The sequence below is a fragment of the Glandiceps talaboti genome, chromosome 13 (genome assembly GCF_964340395.1).
Source record: "Glandiceps talaboti chromosome 13, keGlaTala1.1, whole genome shotgun sequence".
In the NCBI taxonomy this organism is placed as follows: domain Eukaryota; kingdom Metazoa; phylum Hemichordata; class Enteropneusta; family Spengelidae; genus Glandiceps; species Glandiceps talaboti.
The window spans coordinates 4,667,542-4,687,689 of NC_135561.1; the positions used below are offsets into that span (position 1 = coordinate 4,667,542).

The 20,148-nt window shown below is 33.7% G+C and overlaps 1 protein-coding gene across 1 annotated transcript in view; it reads right to left on the bottom strand.

Annotated features, from left to right (window-relative positions):
- Nucleotides 1-2,354: 2,354 nt before the first annotated feature.
- The window catches only part of LOC144444938 (glycine receptor subunit alpha-4-like), a 38,040-nt gene continuing 20,246 nt past the window's right edge, over nucleotides 2,355-20,148 (bottom strand). Inside the window, exons 2-9 of the mRNA XM_078134490.1 lie at nucleotides 11,916-12,148; nucleotides 11,564-11,631; nucleotides 9,146-9,363; nucleotides 6,102-6,184; nucleotides 5,328-5,465; nucleotides 4,193-4,422; nucleotides 3,255-3,440; nucleotides 2,355-2,771 (exon numbers count right to left, since the gene is read on the bottom strand). Of these exons, the coding sequence (XP_077990616.1) occupies nucleotides 2,355-2,771; nucleotides 3,255-3,440; nucleotides 4,193-4,422; nucleotides 5,328-5,465; nucleotides 6,102-6,184; nucleotides 9,146-9,363; nucleotides 11,564-11,631; nucleotides 11,916-12,148 (1,573 nt within the window). The remainder of the gene's footprint in view (nucleotides 2,772-3,254; nucleotides 3,441-4,192; nucleotides 4,423-5,327; nucleotides 5,466-6,101; nucleotides 6,185-9,145; nucleotides 9,364-11,563; nucleotides 11,632-11,915; nucleotides 12,149-20,148) is intronic.

Sequence of the window (20,148 nt, forward strand, 5' to 3'; positions counted from 1 at the left end):
CTAATTGCTTTTACCGGCAATTTCATATTACCAAGTTGAAAGATGAAAGTTTGCTACAATATCAAAAATAAAAGCCAATCTTCGACTGCGTTTCCTTATTATAAACTAACTGCGCATGCTCTATTGATTATCCACTAGCAATATTCATCCCTTGACATATACCCTCATATCATAATTCACTGCATCTCTCTTTACTCCGAACGCTTACCGGAAAAGCAACAGCCATTAAATATTACAAGGGTGCGCGAAGATCGATCAGAATCACAACTAAAATAAGAATTGATTCACTTTATTCATTTAAAAGAAATTAAAATGACAAATCACGAGTATAAAACACAAAACGTAAAACTGAAAATGTATAATGATGGCATTTGTTTATCAAAAGCCACCCTTTTTAATGCTTCAAAATGTGCTTGAAATAAATTTGATAAAATACTTTTGATAAACAGTTTATTCCTTTGCATTCTTTTCAATATCAAGTGTCTGTAACAGCTAACATCGTATTCAAAGTATAATTACATAATTTGTCATGTATTTCTTGTACAGTAACTTGAGAAAGATTCAGGCATTCATAAAAATACAAAAATACAGTTAATTGCACCCCGTCATTTATTTTCATCATTACAAAAGAAAAATATACACATATTTAAATTTATTATATTATCGTCAGATGTAAAATTCCAATAAGTTAAATAAAAGGATCTTTATTTGACAGTATATGACTAGTGGTTATCTATGATGCTGGTATTGTCTGTGAAGTAATTTGCATGACAAGTGTGAAAAGGGTGACCTGTTTTGAACTGTTGACTTTGACATGGCCGGTTCTATATGCAATACAAATAAATACATATTCTGTGGCCAGATTTGACATGCCTGATGACTATATTGCAACACCACAGCTCTATTCGGAAAATATCGTAGCCAATATCTACACTTGTCTGTCTGTCTGTCTGTCTGTCTGTCTGTCTGTCTGTCTGTCTGTCTGTCTGTCTGTCTGTCTGTCTGTCTGTCTGCCTGCCTGCCTGCTAGCCAGCAACCAGCCAGCAGCCAACTAGCCGTCAGCCTGCCTGCCTGTGCAATCAAAGTGATATATCCTCCGCTTTAAAACCGTTGGAGGCGCTGTTAACTACTAACGCATTAGTGTAACTTGCTGCAGGCTTTTTAATCAGGTAAGAACACAAGCTTCAAATTTCATATAATTGGGCACGTGCAGTGAAAATACTATGCTCATTATAGAGAATAACGTGGTAGTCATTACTTTTAATAAATTATATCAAAACAATGATTATATTTGCTAATTAGGCAATATGCAAGCGCTACAGGCACAATTTTAAATATTTGATGAATGAAGCTAATTTCAGTCCAACAACGTGTCCCTAAATCTCGGTTGAAATTCATGCATACTAATACCATAGCTTTGTATGTAGTGGTATATCGTTGTCGGGCTGAACTAAATTGAAACGTAACGAAACATGCTGAGAGTGTACTATTTCGATGATATCTGAATACTCTTGAATGGAAAAACGGTGAAACTTACTAGATTAATCCACCTGTCTATTTAAGGCTAAGCAACAAATATACAAAATTAAAGTCACTCTCAGTCGGTACTCATATATATACGTACGGCTTCACAATTGGTCTTTTACAACCTTTGGTATTAGTCAAGTCTGGTCCACTAGGAAGCTGAATAAAATTGACATCAGTTCTTCAAACATTGTCACCACTTTCGACTGCCAATTAATCACATTAATCCACAGCCAACCTACTTGGTATGATTATAACTTTCTACTGGGAATTCGTCAACTTACGGACAAATATCAGTTTCAATATTCTTATAGCCCAACAGTCGTTCAATTTATGGCCCTCGAGTCTCATGGTCATGACATAAATAAGCCCAGACAAAACTTTGTTTCACAGAAGACATTTCCATGATTTGAGAAGAATCTTTTTTTCAGTCTGAAATCTGGCGTCATGCAAACAAGCCAATTTTAATGTGACGACCGGAATAGGGCAAAAAACCTACATAGTGATCGCATCGCGATGCATGCATCCAGCCATGATATGATAATTCAATATAATACGAATGTATGTATGTGTATGTATGTTTGAGCATGTATGTATGTATGTATGTATGTATGTATGTATGTATGTTTGTGTGTGTGTGCGTGCGTGCGTGCGTGCGTGCGTGCCTGCCTGTCTGTCTGTCTGTCTGTCTGTCTGTCTGTCTGTCTGTCTGTCAGTGTCTGTGTTTTTATTTACATTGTTGTGGGTACTAAATATTATTAATAAATTGTCACGGAAGTACTTACATGTAACAACGCCACCTTCAAAATAAGACTTCTGTTACAATTGTCCTATTGTTCACTGAAAACAATTTCGGTCATGTAAATCGGCCAGTAGCCTATGTTGAAAATAAGAAACATTAATGGGAAAAGATATCTGGAATATCGATCTATCGCGATGCCTTTGTTCTTTAACTTTAAACCCTCGGCATAAAGACTATCCGACAGACTGGATTCACTTGAGCTGCTCTTGTACGCCAAGGCCGTGGCAACTTTATAACTGCTACCTCTTCTTAATTTCTGATTTCCTCGTTGTCGGCGGTTATTCTGGTTATATATGTTGTTGGAATTTGATTGGGGTTCACAGGCATTTTGTCGTCGAAACGTCCCCCGTGAACACTGGTCATTTTCTATCGTATAAACCGTTTCTTCGTGGTTATTCATGTCAACAATTTCATTGATCGTATCACAGCTTCTTCCATTCAATTCCTGAAAGACGTAATATAAAGAATGACTACACGTTTTCGGGTATTCATCAACATATTTTAAAAGATTGAAGTTCTTATTGCATTTCTATTGCCTTTAATAACTACCTGAAACAGAACCTTTGGTGTATATCAGCATGCATAATACAAACAGGCAAACAAACAAAACAAATAAACAAACAAACTAATGTATAAACAAATATACAAACTAACAGTCAGGTAACAAAGGGACAAAAAGGCATGCACATTAGCGTGCGTGCGTACGTACAATGTACGTACGTACGTACGTACGTACGTACGTACGTACATACATACATACATACATACATAGAAACATACATACATACATACATACATACATACATACATACATACATACATACATACATACATACATACATACATACATACATATACATACGTGTAATTTACATTACAATTGCATTATATTACATTGCATAATAAACATATACACGATTTATTTTACCGTTTCTTGTGTGAACATATCACCCATAGAATCAAAATCAATATGTTGACTTTTATTATGCCGTTTGAAGAATTTGCTTAATTCATGTCTATCCTGACCAAGAGCGTGAAGATAATTGGCCAATGCGAATTCCAAGAGGGCAGCAAAGACGAAGATCATACAGGCAGCCAACCAGACATCAATAGCCTGAAGAGTAAGATAAGATTGGTAAAATACAATGAAGGCTTTCTTGTATTCATATGGTTTTATTCATGATTTCTGAAAGCAGATATAGTTTGAGTGCATGATGATAGATAAATGCTCTAGGCCTAGACAGAAGACTTTTATAGTAAGACTGCACTTTTGTATACTATTTTGCGTACCAAAAGCACTGCAGTGGTAATATGCTAGGGATGAATGTTAAGTTTGCTTAAATGCCGTGGCAATCTTGCGGGCGTTTCCTGTTTAATATGTTTATGTAAGTACTAAAGCCCTTGTAGGTGTAACACGAAACTAACCCGAAGACGACAACTGAGAATACATCTTATCACTGTATAAGGACAAGATTGCACGCCAAATATCTCGCGTTTGAGCTTCGATTCACATCCTGGATCAATTTTGTTTCCACTATTGACTTTATGGTACAATATGTATGACATCACGTGGGCTGTCTACGTATACGTACTATATACAGAGCACGAATTCTGGGCGATGTATCACGATGTGGAAATTTAGATAACAATAGTAAGTCAGTTTCACCTTCGTGTGACTTAAGTCAATGTATCAGTACAACGTTTTTAACTTTGGATTGGTTTTGTTTTGTTTTGTTAGGTTTACTTCAATTTTTGAATTTAATTTAGTTTTAGCGGAATTTGACACAATTTGGCATGATATAGTGGTTAGAAACAGTACAGTTATTACAAAAGCTTTGGATAATCAACACTTAATTGTAAGCTTACCTTTGCATAGGCGACTTTCGGTAATTGTGAACTGACGCCAGAACTCATTGTTGTGAAGGTGAGAACAGTAGTTATTCCCAGTGCAACTCGTGCGGGCGCGGCACTGACATCTACCCAGAATGATACCCATGACACTACGACAAGTAGGATGCTTGGAATGTACGTTTGAAGTATGTAGTAACCAAGCAGACGACTCAGCATAAATTCAACAAAAATATGTGCAAAATCACCTGAAATTGAAGGACATATTTACAATACACTTAGTGTCCTTTACCGACAAGGCGATCGATGTTACGTTTCAATGTATAATGCAGGTGTTCATTCTCGACTGTGTGTATGTCAACCACTAGATGCATAGGTCAGATTCGTTTTTATTTACGTTGATGAGATGAGAAACCACACATTATCTGTCGACATTTTTTGTTTCAAGGTGACGGCAGTGGCAGTTTGTTTTGAAATAACGATGTCTCTATGGAATCGCTTTGGCAGATTGGCGAGTGCTTTTGGGTGGTTTTAATAATTTAAATAAGATTCTCTCCGGTATTTATATTTGAAATAATTCAATACTAATTTCGCTTTGGGAGCAGGATTGAAAACACGCAATCACACGAATTGTCGTTCATACGATATTCTGAGAGTAATTGAAGATATTAACTAAATTGTTACTGCTAAAGCGATTTCATTATAACATAAGATATGTGTCTCTGTTGATGGTTTGAACACACACACACACATACACACACACACACACATACACACTTACTACAATCGCACATACACATACACAAAAAGTCATGCATGCACACACGCACAAGCAAACACTTACAATATCTCGGATAAATGTAACTTACAAATTATATATATATATATAAATATATATATATATATATATATATATATATATATATATATGTATATATATATATATATATATATATATATATATATATATATATATATATATATATATATATATATATATATATATATAACATCATGATAATAATTGATTTCGCTACAAGTCCAGTGGCCCGTGTATGAAGAGCCAATAGCGAAGGAAAAATCAGTTTAATACATATATTTCACAGTGCTGTGACAAGTTGCTGTGGCAAATATATGATTAATTACACTGTACCTGTTACAAGTGCATTGTTATCCCTTTCTCCCTTTGTGAATCCGTTCAGTCTGTATTGAGCTAATTTCATCTCATGATCCCAATCAACGGATTTGTTTTCATACCAGTGAAGCTGCAAGTCTTTAATTGTGTACCCATCTACAGATAGAAATAACAGCCATAAATCAAATTGATCTTTGGTATAGATATTTCAACTACAGTTTTATTTACAATAATTATCAAATCGATCTTCGAGGCGTTTTGTCGTATAAAGTTGTCAATATTTGTTAGGCAGGGAATCATAGTACACTTCTGCAATTTCTGTAAGTTTTTATTTTTAATTATTATATAAATAGTTAGCCTACCAAACAAAATGTCCATAATGCACGCTGTACACTAAAACTTACCAAGAGCCAAATCGGCATTATTTCACTATGGCAGACGAGGCATTTATGTATATGCTGCACATAGAGACTTGGTAACTAAGAATTTCTCATTATTTTAGTAACTATTTCAAATGTATATACATTGGCTTAGTGAGTATTCTAGTAGTGGTGTTGGTTATATGACGACAATCCGATATAAAAAGAAAACAAACAAAAACCAACCAACCAACCAACCAACCAAACAAACAAACAAACTACAAACAAACAAACAAACCAGCAAATAGACAAACAGATAGACAGACAAACAAACAAACACACAATCAAAAAGACAAACAAACAACAGCAGCAGCAGCAACAACAATAATAGTAATAGTAAACTTAGCATTGACAGAATATCCTACAGACTTACATGGTTCTATCTCTATTCCACAGTACTGGTTATCCATTGGGAACTTGAGCAAGTCCATATGGCAGGTCAGAATTAAGCTTATTCTGGAAAATAAAATTGAAAACAATTCTTCAGGTACAAGAAATTTAGATAAATGCATAGTGATAAGTGAACTATTTGTTTTTGAGAAGTCCATTATTCATGATTATATTATGTATGTTGACTTTGACTTTGACTTTATTCCCAGATGTTTATCATGGAAGAGATCTTGTGTATGAGTTACTCTTGATATTTGCGAATATTTTGAAATTAATTTTTCTGTTCCTTGATTTGTTCAACTGGATATGGCAAACGATTATTGAGAATTATAATTGATATACTTGGGATTGACAACAATTACTCTATGTGCATGTAAAAGAAATTACCGTAAAGATGACATCATTTCAAAAACTGATTTGTTTGTGGTATAAATTTATTTGTGGTTTTCATATAGGAGATAATACCTGATGATTGTGCAGCCGGTGTGGGAATTAATACACGACATAATTTATGATGTTCCATAGGGTAAACATATATCCGTAATTTGTTGAAATTGGAATTTCGTAAAGGTCAATAGGCTAAAATGTCTGAGGTAATTGAATAATCACGTGCGTTTCGATGATAACCAGAAAATTGGTCTCAAATCGGTATACAGTTTACGGTTGGTGTTACTACCTTTCAACGTAATTAGGCACATGTGATAATGTGTGTAAAACTTTGTCTTCACTGTCTTGGTTGCTACACTCACCATCAAAACATCATTTTTGTCAGCATTTATGAATTTGGTGAAACTGGTTCAATTCAAATAGTCTTTTAATCACAAATAATCAATTCATAGTCACCCTGACCATTGTGTGTGGTTTACTTTATCGGTAGCTCCAGATTAGATATTACGATAACCACATATAATCCCATAGTCATTTGCGTCTGAGCATGCTCAGTCTTATTGCAAGTTCCCTCTTATGTATCTCAGTAGAAGTTGTATTTTTGCCAGATAAGTTGGGAAATCTGTCACGAGCAACATAGTTTTAAGAAATCTTAATTTGAATGAAATACCCAACCATGGAAAAGCGCAATATTATCATTTTGTGAGCACTATAATGTCTTGCAATCAGATTCCGCTTTTTACTCGTAACTATATACATTCGTCCTCATTCATTCTACGCCCATTTCCGAGACGAATTTGCAATAAATGATAAAAGAAGACAAATGAAAAAAAATAATTTTATAGACCTTTAGTTGTTATATTTGAGTGTCACTCTTCCCTATAAACAACATCAAACACGTTTTAGCTGTTGTATTTTGGCGCCACCATATAGTCACATTTTGGCATACTGATATACAGACTGCTTACTGAGGGTATTATGCACCCAGGGCCTCAATCAGCTTTCAAAGCATCGTGTCTTCAAGCTAGTGACCGTGTATTAACTGTAAAATGTATATTTGTTACGCTATATCAGACTTAAACACACACACACACACACACACACACACACACATTATCAATCAAAATAAATGTTTCACTTTCGATGAATCTCTACCCTTCGTTTCAAAGGTCAGAATCCATATCATATCTGCATTTGTCTGCTTCCGAGAAACGTCAGATATTCGTCTTATTAGAGTAATTCAAAATACCCCGAGGAATAGCCAAGACTCCTGTAAAGGTTTCAATGAAATATTCTTTGCTAATTTTAGATTCAGCAGGAAATCTAGTGGTATCATGGATCACTCTGACGATTGTATCTCTTAGCAACAACACGGGAAGTCGACAATTACCTTGGTCGTTTTGCACCAAACCTACTGGCATTTATCGTGTCTGTAAGCATTTACATGGTTTTATATTAATAATAGATAAAACCATCCTTTTTAAAGTTATCAGATTACTTGGATCATAAAATACTGACCGACATTGTCAAAAGTGTGCGTTTTGTCGAGGTCAAGTGAAAATAAAGTTATAAATATGACCATTACATGTTTGCCCTTTGTACAGATGGTTTAAATGATCATGAACGTTTCTAATTATTTCCTTTGTTTCGAACGTACACACAGACACAAACACACACAGACACAAACAAACAAACAAACAAACAACCCTCCCCACACAAACACAAACACATAAAAAGACAAAAAAGCACAGACACAGACAGACAGACACCCACACTGACGCAGACAGACAGACAGACAGACAGACAGACAGACAGACAGACAGACAGACAAACAGACAGACAGACAGACAAACACAAACACAAACACAAACACAAACACAAACACAAACACAAACACAAACACAAACACAAACACAAAAACATTGTATATACTTTCCTTTAATGTTAGATTTGTCTTTTGATCGAGAGATATCGTACAAGATTAGTGTAAGTCGCAAGGTTATGGTCCAATGATATTTTACAGCTGCAGGAAGAATGTTTGCAAGTACTGTATGTTATACAACACAACTTTATTGATTCTTTTATCAAGTGAAGTTTTCAAATATTTGAGAGACAGGTGTGTTCTACGTCACATAATTCACAACACTTAGGCTGTATTGAATTTCCCCCAAGGACAACTTGAAGGATGCTGCTAGTTAGGGGATGATATCAATTGAATGAACTACTTTATCGAAAGAGGCAGCAATACGATACAAATTTGATTTATTGCCACCCGTGGATTTGTTTTCGAACAACGTCACTTAACTCACGAGTCATCACTAACGGATATCGAGGCTGAGAAGTCAAACAAATGCAAAACGTACTAGATATAGTTGTCACTACATGTAATTGCAGATATAGCAATAATAGATTATATTTTAGCTCTAACATTTCCTACCTTAGACTTCATACGATATCACCATTCGGGTATATTCGGAATAAATATTTTAGCTCTAGTAATTCATACCTTAGACTGGATACTATTTCACCATTCGGGTATATTCGGAAAATGTGTTATCTCTATTAATTCACACTTTAGACTGTATACTATTTCACCATTCGGGTATATTCGGAAAATGTGTTATCTCTATTAATTCATACCTTAGACTGTATACTATTTCACCATTCGGGTATATTCGGAAAAATGTATTATCTCTTGTGACATAATGGAAGTTTGCTTGCTTCACATTTACGAAGAACAAATCGGGCACCCAAAATCGTTCCCTTATGTCGTCAGCAAGTACGATTGGTAATGGGTGATTAAACTTCAATCGAGGATCATTCCAGTTTTGCCTGAAGTACATGGTGACCTGGTAGTCCTGGTAGACAAAGGTAAACAGATGATGATACATTTAATAGCTTTTCATTTGTTGTGTGTTCTTTGCTACATTACTTATAGTGAAATGCACATTATTTAAGAATGGACAGATCTCTCTGTCTGTCTCTGTGTGTGTGTGTGTGTGTGTGTGTGTGTGTGTGTGTGTGTGTGTGTGTGTGTGTGTGTGTGTGTTTAAAATTTGTGTTTGTGTTTGTGCAGTGTGCTGTGAGTACTTTCTTCTGAAGTTCGTTGCGTCCCGTGATCAATTTGAAATGTAGAAAAAATACGGGTCGTGGACTTCTGATTACCAATTTCTTATACTGACGTATTGCCACATTACGGTAAACATGATACAAATTAATATTCACAGTTTGCTATTGCCGTCATAAATATTTAATCAATAAATATTTAAAAGCACTTACACATAGTTACTTAAAATGTCCAACTGGATAACAAATGAGTAATATTTATATTGGATTTCTAAGTCTTAAGACATATATCTACTAAGTTTTCCAACTTGAAAAAAAAACAAACGCGAAACGGCATCGATCAAATCATTGTTTGTATCTCAATAAATTACAAAATGCTAAAAAGTGTGTAAAATGTTTGTTATTGTACGTATAATAATAATATTTCAAGACATTTTTTTAATGATTTGTAGTTTTTGAGTTACAAACAAGTATTTAGTTGTTTCACATCGTTTTTTTTATGTATGAAAACATAGTAGAGTTGTTCTATCAACCAAAATAAATCCCAACTTGTCATCCATATGGCCACGTTGTGTATTGTTAAGAATAATGGCTACAGTTGTCGAAATACTAACAACGTCTCGATTGCGTTATCATATATTTAAATATGTTATATATGTATTATTTACAGAATTAGAAACATAACATGAGTGGTAAATGTGCTGAAAGTTGTGAGGTGTGTGTACCACCAGATTCGATTCATATTTTATAATATATTAAGTATGAGGTGACTCAAACAAAGAAATAGTACAAAGGAATCTGTGCTTGCTTTTAAGTAACCCAAACTACTTATTTATAGATTAACATAAAATCGATTACTGTGTGTAATGCTGACACACGTGCAAATAAATTCACCATGAAGTGATGGACAGGAATAAAAGTTCACGTAGCACAATCGATTCAACAAATACAATTATTAACGAATATTGTATTGGTTGTAGATAGAAAGCAAAGTATGAACATATATTTATGAAAATGTCTTGTTAGTAAAGATTATCAATATTGTGAATGTCAAACTGATGACAGGCTGACAGCAACGCTGATATCACTGTTTGCTGTGTTAGCATGTATGTATTAAAGCGTCAGTTGTGATAAATACATTGGGTTTAATGTTCGCATGACATTTAATAGTACGCCAAATGAAATTTGTAAGTGACAATCAAAAACAAAATGATCGATTCAAAAAATCATAACGATTTGCGATTGCTTTTTTTTAAGTACGCAGCAAGTACAATTTCGCCTCTGCAATAGGCTCTGCGTAGACCCTGTAACATTCCTGTCATACAGGTCTGTGTCAAAAACGACGGTAGAGAGTTGTAACATAGCTGTTTGTCGACAGAGATGTGGCTACATTACTGTACAAATACTGCTGTGCCATGGGTACACTGCTGATACAAGTACACTGATATGTGTATACAATCATGTTTTAGGGTCTGTATTTTTCTACATCTGACAATGACTGTATACGTGGATGTGTATATAGGTATCTCACTGGCCTGATTATATCATAATGTCACGTGATTGTATATACACGTAAAACACTACTATAACGCGTTTGTAAGATATTCTATAAAAATACAAACCGGTATACATACATCAATCTGCTAAGACAGTGCTGTATACCGCAGTGGCAGAGCGCAATAGTTTTGGAACTCTTTTTTGGTTGTAATTCGGTGTTTCACGCATAGTGCGATCATCAGACAACTCTTTATCTGATGATCGCACTATGCGTGAAACTCCGAGTTACAACCAAGAAAGAGTTCCAGAACCATCTAAACTATAAATATATGTATACATAGATATATAGATATCATGGGGAATAGATAATGGTGTGGTGATAGTTAAATAATAACATATGACCTAGCAGAAAGAAAACTAAGCCATTATAAAGTCATTGATTTACTCTGGTGCTTTACATTATGTATTAGTTTAGATACAACGTCAGTCACTCACCATCGTTGTTTCTTTGATAGAATCAAAACTTGTAATGAACAGACTACAGCTGACTGCTACAGGTGCTTCTTTAAAATGAAAATGAAAGTGGAAGGAATTACATTATCAACACAGACTTTCTTTTAGGTGAATTACTTTTTGACAGTGACACAGGCAAAATGTTTGTTTAGACACTGATTATATGAAACAAAGGAAATATACAAATTTTAAATTGCCCACAATAGTAAAATGACTCCAAATGTTAAGATTAAAATCATAAGTATGAGATGATAAAATTCAGAAGCGTCTTTGGTGTGATGACTGATCATGACTATATATTCTTCTGATGTTTACGTAGTTTATAATTGCTTACTGTTTGCTTGTGGTCGTATTCGTCTATCATATCCGGCCAAAAGTTGTTTGATTAAGAGAGATTGTATTTCCTCTGTTGACAAGTCGTCGTTTGTAGCACCACCATCACCAACAACATTATCGTCTAGTATATCTTTCCAGTTTCCCAGAGTTTGACTTTCTGTAAACTCTGTTGTCGTACTAACATCTGTCACACCTGTTGTTGTTAAGTTTGTGAACATTGAGTGGTCATTTCTGAAAACAGAGAAGAAGAAATTTTCATCATTGATACCAAATAATTAGAATGAATATATCAATCATTTTAAAAAGGGTAATATTCAAACACAGACATGTAAATCATTTTATTCAGTAAATCCAATCTTTTAACTCTCTCCACTTCCTGTTTGGCTGCATGGAAAAGGACATGTTTGAATGTGTATGGTAACAATTAATATGGTCTTTGTTTTTCCATCAAAGGGTGTGAAGAGTATGTAGTGAACATATATAATACCTAAATTATTATTAGAAAAAAAGTTTTAATACTTTTTGAAAATTCACAACTCAAATAGTATGAATATTTTAGGTTTGATATATACTTGAATAGAATTTAGGATTAGTATAGCCACAGGTTGTAATTTATATAATGGTGCAATTTGGAATCATCTGGTGTGTATATTTCCTAGTATGCTTTCTGAAATCTAGTATATTATGCGGCAAACCATGGCTATTTTTTAAAATTCATTTGTATCGTTCTGTATCGCTTAGACATCTGTTAAGGGATATGCATGCTGGCACTGTGTAAATTTGATATATTCAAGATGGCCAACAATTTAGGAAAACAAAATGAAGACGATCGTGGTTGTTCCTTCTTCATGGTATCCTCTCATTGCAGATATATTAAATTGCTGACGAGTTTAAATTAATGGTTGATGCCAAGTTTATGGCCATTGTAAAGGCTGTTAGGCTTCTTGTCAAAATCAACATGCCAGGCATTACCGGTAATCACGTTTGACGCCGTGTAGCCACTCCTACTGGCGTTCAGCGACGTGCATATTCATGAGTATGGACAGAATATTCATGAGGAAATAATGTAGACAATGGTGTTCTTGTCTATTGTCTTTGCCTACTCTCAACAACGTGCTAGTGCTCACTATTTACGCCTTTCTTCGCGTATTTACGCCAGGCATTGTTGTTACTTTTATAATACATGCATAAATAAAAGAATACCCCTTATTTTCATATCTCCTAATGAAAAGGCAATGATGATATTAATATATATATTATATGTGTGGTCTATTCGGTACTTTGGTCACTGGCCTTAGGTACAAATGTATAAAGACACAACAAATGGAATCTAGAAGAGTTACAGAAAATAAATATATAAAGAACATATCAAGATGAAATAGTGAAACAAATGAAAGTGGTAGTGATAGCTGTGTCTAACATTGTATGCTATTCGGTATCCACTCGGATTTTGAATGCCGAATTTAAAAAACGTGCAATATTTCTGAATATTGGTGTTTTTCATAAGTCTTGAATAGTTACAATGAGTGGTTGTTTAAAATAGACAGATTTTTGTCTAATGTCTGAATAATTGAATAATATTATATAATAATTAAATAATATTATATAATAATAATAATTTTTGTAATAATCGAGTTTATTTGAATGTTAACCACCCTACCTGGGGTAGTTTTTTATGCTGAGTTCAAAAAAGGGGGCATTTTACTAACATCCATTGCCATGGTAACCAAAATCACCACAATATGTGGATGATTTTCCAAAACAAATTGCCTAAAATAGGACAACTGTTTCCATGGAAACATAGAGTAGAGTGAAAAATATTGTGTTGGTTAAACACCTACATATCTGGAAAATAACATGATAATTTTAATTATAACATAGTTTATTTGCATATTGACCACCCTATCTTGAGTAGTTTGTTATGCCGAGTTCAAAAATAGTTATCATTTTAGGAACATCTGTTGCCATGGTAACCCAAATCACCATATTATGCATTATTTGGCAAAATTTATGTAAAATTTATATATATATATATATATATATATATATATATATATATATATATATATATATATATATATATATATATATATATATATATATATATATATATGTACATGTAGTACATAAACTTCAGTTGAATATATGACATGATCGTGATGGATAAGCGATGTAACATTCGATTATGTAGGTCTTTGAGTAATAAGGTCCGGTTTGACACAACATTGACACTCGTGTATCAAAATATCCATCCAAAGTTGTGTTCAAGGAAACCGTTAGTTGCGTTATGATTGGACACAATGCCGCTGCATATAGTTGAGGATGAGTAGCCTTCCATACCTTCCATTTTTAAGGGAATATTGATAAATTATCCATGACTTCACAGTTGTGTCACCATCAAGGTTGTGACCTTTTATTTGCATTGTTTTAGTACGCACGCGCTGTGCAGATGCACACGTAAACACCTTGTGAATGTGATAGAATGTTACACAGTGTAAAAATATCATGCCTGGAATAATAATAATAATATAGAAAATGATTATACTTTGGTGTATATAATCATATCAGACAACTAGTATATCCATAACTTAAAACCTTCTGTATCATTCACGTTTCAATGAACAACGTGCTAGCTATCGCTGCTATTATCATTCATAGACTATCTTACGGTTTTATCTGAAACAACAACTATATTCATGTTCAGTTATTACTATTTTCGAAATAAAATCCGACCTCTTTAGTTGACCTGTCATCAACACATGGCTAATATGTAAATCATGTTTACGACAAAACATCATCCTTTTTAAATGTAAATCAAGTCAGGGCGAGATAATATCACCTGCTTTCATCGCGTTTTTGTATTCAGATTCAGCACATATTTCAGTCTATGGCTGTTGTGGCAAAATGAGATTAAATCTAAAAGCCCAGTCTCTGAATTACACAGAGGGTAGGTGAATCCCTTAACAAACAAATTTAGTTTTGCAATCTTGCCTACAGAAAATAACCTTTGGTAGCATTTTCGGTTCATATATGGCTACTCAATAAATGCATTTCAACAGACATTGTTGTCGGGTTGTCGGTGGCCGAGTGGTTCGAACCCCATTCAGGGTTCGATTAAATTTACCACGCTGTAAGTAAGAAGAGTGTCGTTCAGTTTGACTCTACCGAACAACGCATGTTTTCCCCGGGTACTCCGGTTTCCTCCTGCATTAACACTGAACCCATGAGGGATGGCCCTCACTGGACTTCTTGGGAGACAAGTGTTTATATGCTTAAAGAACTATCCAGTATAAATAAAGATTATTATTATTATTATTATTATTATTATTATTATTTCTTTTACCTTTAGCACTGGTTCCCATTTCCGTACGTATTTAATTAAACCCAAGCAAAGTCTCATGGCAATATTTATGTAAAAAGACAAATATAATTATCAAATTACCCTGTCTCATTCAAAAGGCGTGGGATCGAGTGTTTGGACATTAAGCTTGCTGCTTCAGTTTTTTCTTTAATAAATAATCAAGGGAAAGGAACGTATATATTAACGGCACTGCGAGAAAATAAAGGTTCAACATATCTTGCAGCAGTACATACCCGGCATAAATACATTTACCAAGATATCAGTAAATTTCTGAATTCATTGATCTTTGCATCAAGACCTAACCGAATTGTGAAATTCTCTTTTCAGAAAATAAGCCAACACTTGTACAAGTTATACGAAATGAAACAATAAGAAATGATGATAAGCTCAACGTAGTACATACACAATGGAAATACGTGTATTGATTTGCTAAAATACAATATTCAGCAACTGTCAAAGGGATATATATATATATAACATTATATCACTTTCCTAACTTTCCTAAATTTCATTACACACACACAGACACACACAGACACACACGCACGCACACACAGACACATATATATATAATAATTATATACATATATATATATATAAATATATATATATATATATATATATATATATATATATTATAAGATGAAAGCAATATATATATATATATATATATATATATATATATATATATATATATATATATATATATATATATATATATATATATATATATATATATATATTGCTTTCATCTTCATAATTAATTCCTAGGTACAAATACGTTCGCTTTATAGGAAAGGTCATTTTTCTGTTTTATAGACGTATTGAGTTCAAGACATACCCTCGAGTTACCACACAAAGCAATAATAAAAATAGCGGCAAGTTCTACATTTTATCATTGACTTTTACTACTCATTTCCTAACCCCAATGTTTTTTTAATGCTTATAAAGTGTTTGATCTGTATATGTCTAATATGTAAGATGTGCGTCATTCAAACTGGTATTGTAGGATTTTGATTTTAAAACACGTACCTCTTGTAAGACGTGTGTCTTCAAAACTCATACCAATTGTAAAACTTTGTTTTTTTCAAACACGTACCCCTGTGAACGTTGTGTTATTGCGTTGTTACATGCAATGACTTGCTCTCAATATTGAACACACAGAGGTGTATTGGTATATTTGTGTGTGTAGGTGTACACCTAACACAGAACAAAACGTACTGACATTGCATTGTGTTTTACGGTACGACCCTAAAGCAGTGCCTCCATCAACCAGAACACAAAAATCAATGATTCACTAGATACGTTGTGAAATGATATGATATGATATGTGGAGGTCACTGTTACAACTGAAAGCATATGACCTAGTTTGTGTCGCCATATTGAATATGTATACTGTAATGAGCATTACCATATATCGAGGTGCAACTCAACCTGATGTGGTGACGGATTTATAACCATGCATTTATTCAAGATCTAAACCTACCACTACACCATCTTCATGCATACTGACTTATTTTCGTTCACCATCTAATTTCATTGTCCCAAAGCGATGGCAAATTAATAGAGTTTATCTTGCTCATTTCAGGCAACGTATGCAGCATCTTGACATATAGCCAACTTCTAAATTTAATGGTATATAGTTATGGATGTGTCTAATCATTATTTTTTAAGAACAAACCAATATCAACAAGGGGCATTGAACGTGGACTCTAACCTTAATGGTACTTGAAGACCAAAACACGTCTCCAAGACCTTTACATACATTTGGGATAGCATTACCTGTATAGGTTTCGAATGATATGTTTTCCTAGTTTCATTATTTATTTGATGGTATTAACGGCTTTGAGGCATTGATGTCGAAATTGATTTACGACACGCTTTATATAATATCAATATGTCAGTTATTCAAAAATTTGACATGCTGAAAGTATTCAAATATTTACTTTAAAAATGCAATTCATGACCTAGACGTTCACAATATCTGCTGCGCACTCAAGTTAGGCCTAAGAAAAAAAAATGGTTTAGTTCCGGTTATCCAACACCACCTAGATTTCCCAGCCGACCCTAAAGGTTTTTTAAGTATTCGAGAAAAAATAATAAAATCGCCAAAATTGTGAAGTTTCCCCAGAAATAGTGGATGCGGAAACTGATATCAACTAAAAAAGACAATATAAACTGTTCTTCCGATCTGTAATGGTTGTACATATGATAAGAAGAAATAAACAACACAGAGACCTTTAGGAAAACAATGGAAAACCTTAACTAGACACTCACACATGAAAACCAAATTTAAATTAAGTTTCCCCAGAAATAGTGGATGCGGAAACTGATATCAACTAAAAAAGACAATATAAACTGTTCTTCCAATCTGTAATGGCTGTACATATGATAAGAAGAAATAAACAACACAGAGACCTTTAGGAAAACAATGGAAAACCTTAACTAGACACTCACACATGAAAACCAAATTTAAATTAAAAATCTACCTACCCCACCTATTCTAAAATTGAGTGTAACCGGAACGAGACAATTTTGTTTATTAGGTCTTATTTTCATTTAATCAAAATGGAGGCAGGGTGGCATCTGCCGGTCTTTATACTTATATTAGTATGACATTGAATGGCTTCAATTGAGGCACAGCGGGCAATTAATAAGAGGTGATACTATTTATTACTTTTACTGTTGATATCATTTCATGTTCGTTCTTTCCTATTTACTGCACAGTTATGCCCCTGTACTCTTTTCATGTATATTTACTTTGCCAGGGTCACAATTTCGATTAGTTCATATCGAACTATTTCTGTGATCCTTACCAGATGTCTTATCCTGTTAACCACTTCTTTGAGATGTACATAGTCTTATTCTTTATTTTATATCTGGTGAATGAATGAATCAATTCAATTCGATGATTCAATAATTTAATGAAAAGTACACATGATGTTAAGAGTATGATCTAGGAAATGACCGACACCGTTTAAGAATATGTTCAACCATGACTGTAGCTTCCTATCAAGGTTTTTTGTTGTAAAGAAAGTCCGCTACTTTCGTTTTAAAATCCGTTGATATGTGTGTATAAATACATACAGTGAAAGTGTGAAGTCTGAAAAGAAACAAACGAGGTCGCCATGTTTCCTAAAAAGCTTCAAGTGACAAAACGTGGGTCAAATTACTAAACTTAATATTAAATCAAATGAACACATTCAGAAAGCAATATACACTTTTCAATATGTTCACAACTTCGTCATATTGTTTATATATTGTTTTCATTATGTTTTGTTGACCAACGCTTATAGAATTAAATGTTATAGTCAAAAATGAGATAGATCGTTTGGAAGTCTGTAAATAGAATATTTCATTCAGAATTCTGTTGCTATGGAGAATCGGATGAACTCTAGTATATATTAAAGATAGATTACTATTAATCTGTCTATGAAGGGTAACTGTACCTTTATGTCTCCAACAAAAGGAAAACAAGATATGTTAGCCAATTATTTTCTATCCCAAAAACAAAATGTTCTTATTTAACCTGTAAAATATATTGTTTGAGCGAGTATCTGATAGTAAAGGTCGTGATTGGTCGCATGAGGTCATTGTATAGCCTGTATATGTGATGCTATGTGATAACCTGTATATGTGATATCATTTGACTCTGCTAAAATAACATGCAAATGAAAACTTAGCATGTCGCACTAACCATTGCAAATGATGGTGAAAGGTTTCAACTTGGACTCGATTGTTTCCTAAAATGTTACATGGGATATACTGGAGGTGACTGATTTCCGGGTCAATACGGACTTTCTTTCCAATGCCAGCTGATATATCATTTCACTGAAGACGAGCCATGTCTCGAAATGACCGTAATATCTACCCATGACCGTAAGTTATATTGGCTTACTCACGAATTTCAAAAAGACAGTTTATATGTATAGCTGTACTGTCATGTACAACTTTACATTATTTTCTGTGGAAATTGTATGTGTATCAATTTTACTGCTCCATTGTTGTTTGTAATGCTTTGTCATTTTTAAAATGTTTCTTATTTGTGATAGTTCCTATTGAAATCTGGAATTCGAATGTTGTATATATACACCTACAAGTACTAGTATTTTTGTTTGTCACTAATGGATACAAGCTTGACTAGCTTTGCTATTTCTTGATCCCTTTTGCTACGTATTCTGTATATGTATCTATTTTAAGGTTAATTGGTGGATAAACATTATCATTGGAATAACTTGATTTTCAAAGGCTTATATAATACAATTTTACTTCCAATATTTGAACAGGCTGGACGTCTATACGAACAAATATTTACTAATGAAGTTTTACGGTTGTACTATTTACAGATTGATTAAGCCAATATGTAAGATTAAATACTACTGTTAATGGATCTATTTCCAAATAGCTACTCACGTCTGATAACAAATAAATAGATAATGAAATACCAAGGCAAGAAGTACAAATGTAGCAAAAAGAATAAAGTAAACTGACTGAAAAGCCGAGCAAATGCGAAGGCTATTTACTTTTAGTGGAATGAACAAGTCCCCTTAGGGGTCATTCTAAATGATCGCGTGTCTAAATAAGTCCCATGATCATGAATACTAATTATAAGAGAGATGAAGATGGTTGAAAGAAAACCATGTGTCGTTAATTTCATTTCGAGTAAAATACAACATTCTTCCTAAATTTACAAAGTCATGTGTCTTTGAAAACGAATATAAACCGACTGATTTTCATGCCATTATCAATGAGTAGAAGGATTCTCAATATGTTATTGTAAGTATGGACGGTGTAATACGATTTACATAGTTAATGCATTTATAATCCATTTCGGATATACAAGCCTTTGACGTGTATATGTCATCACTGA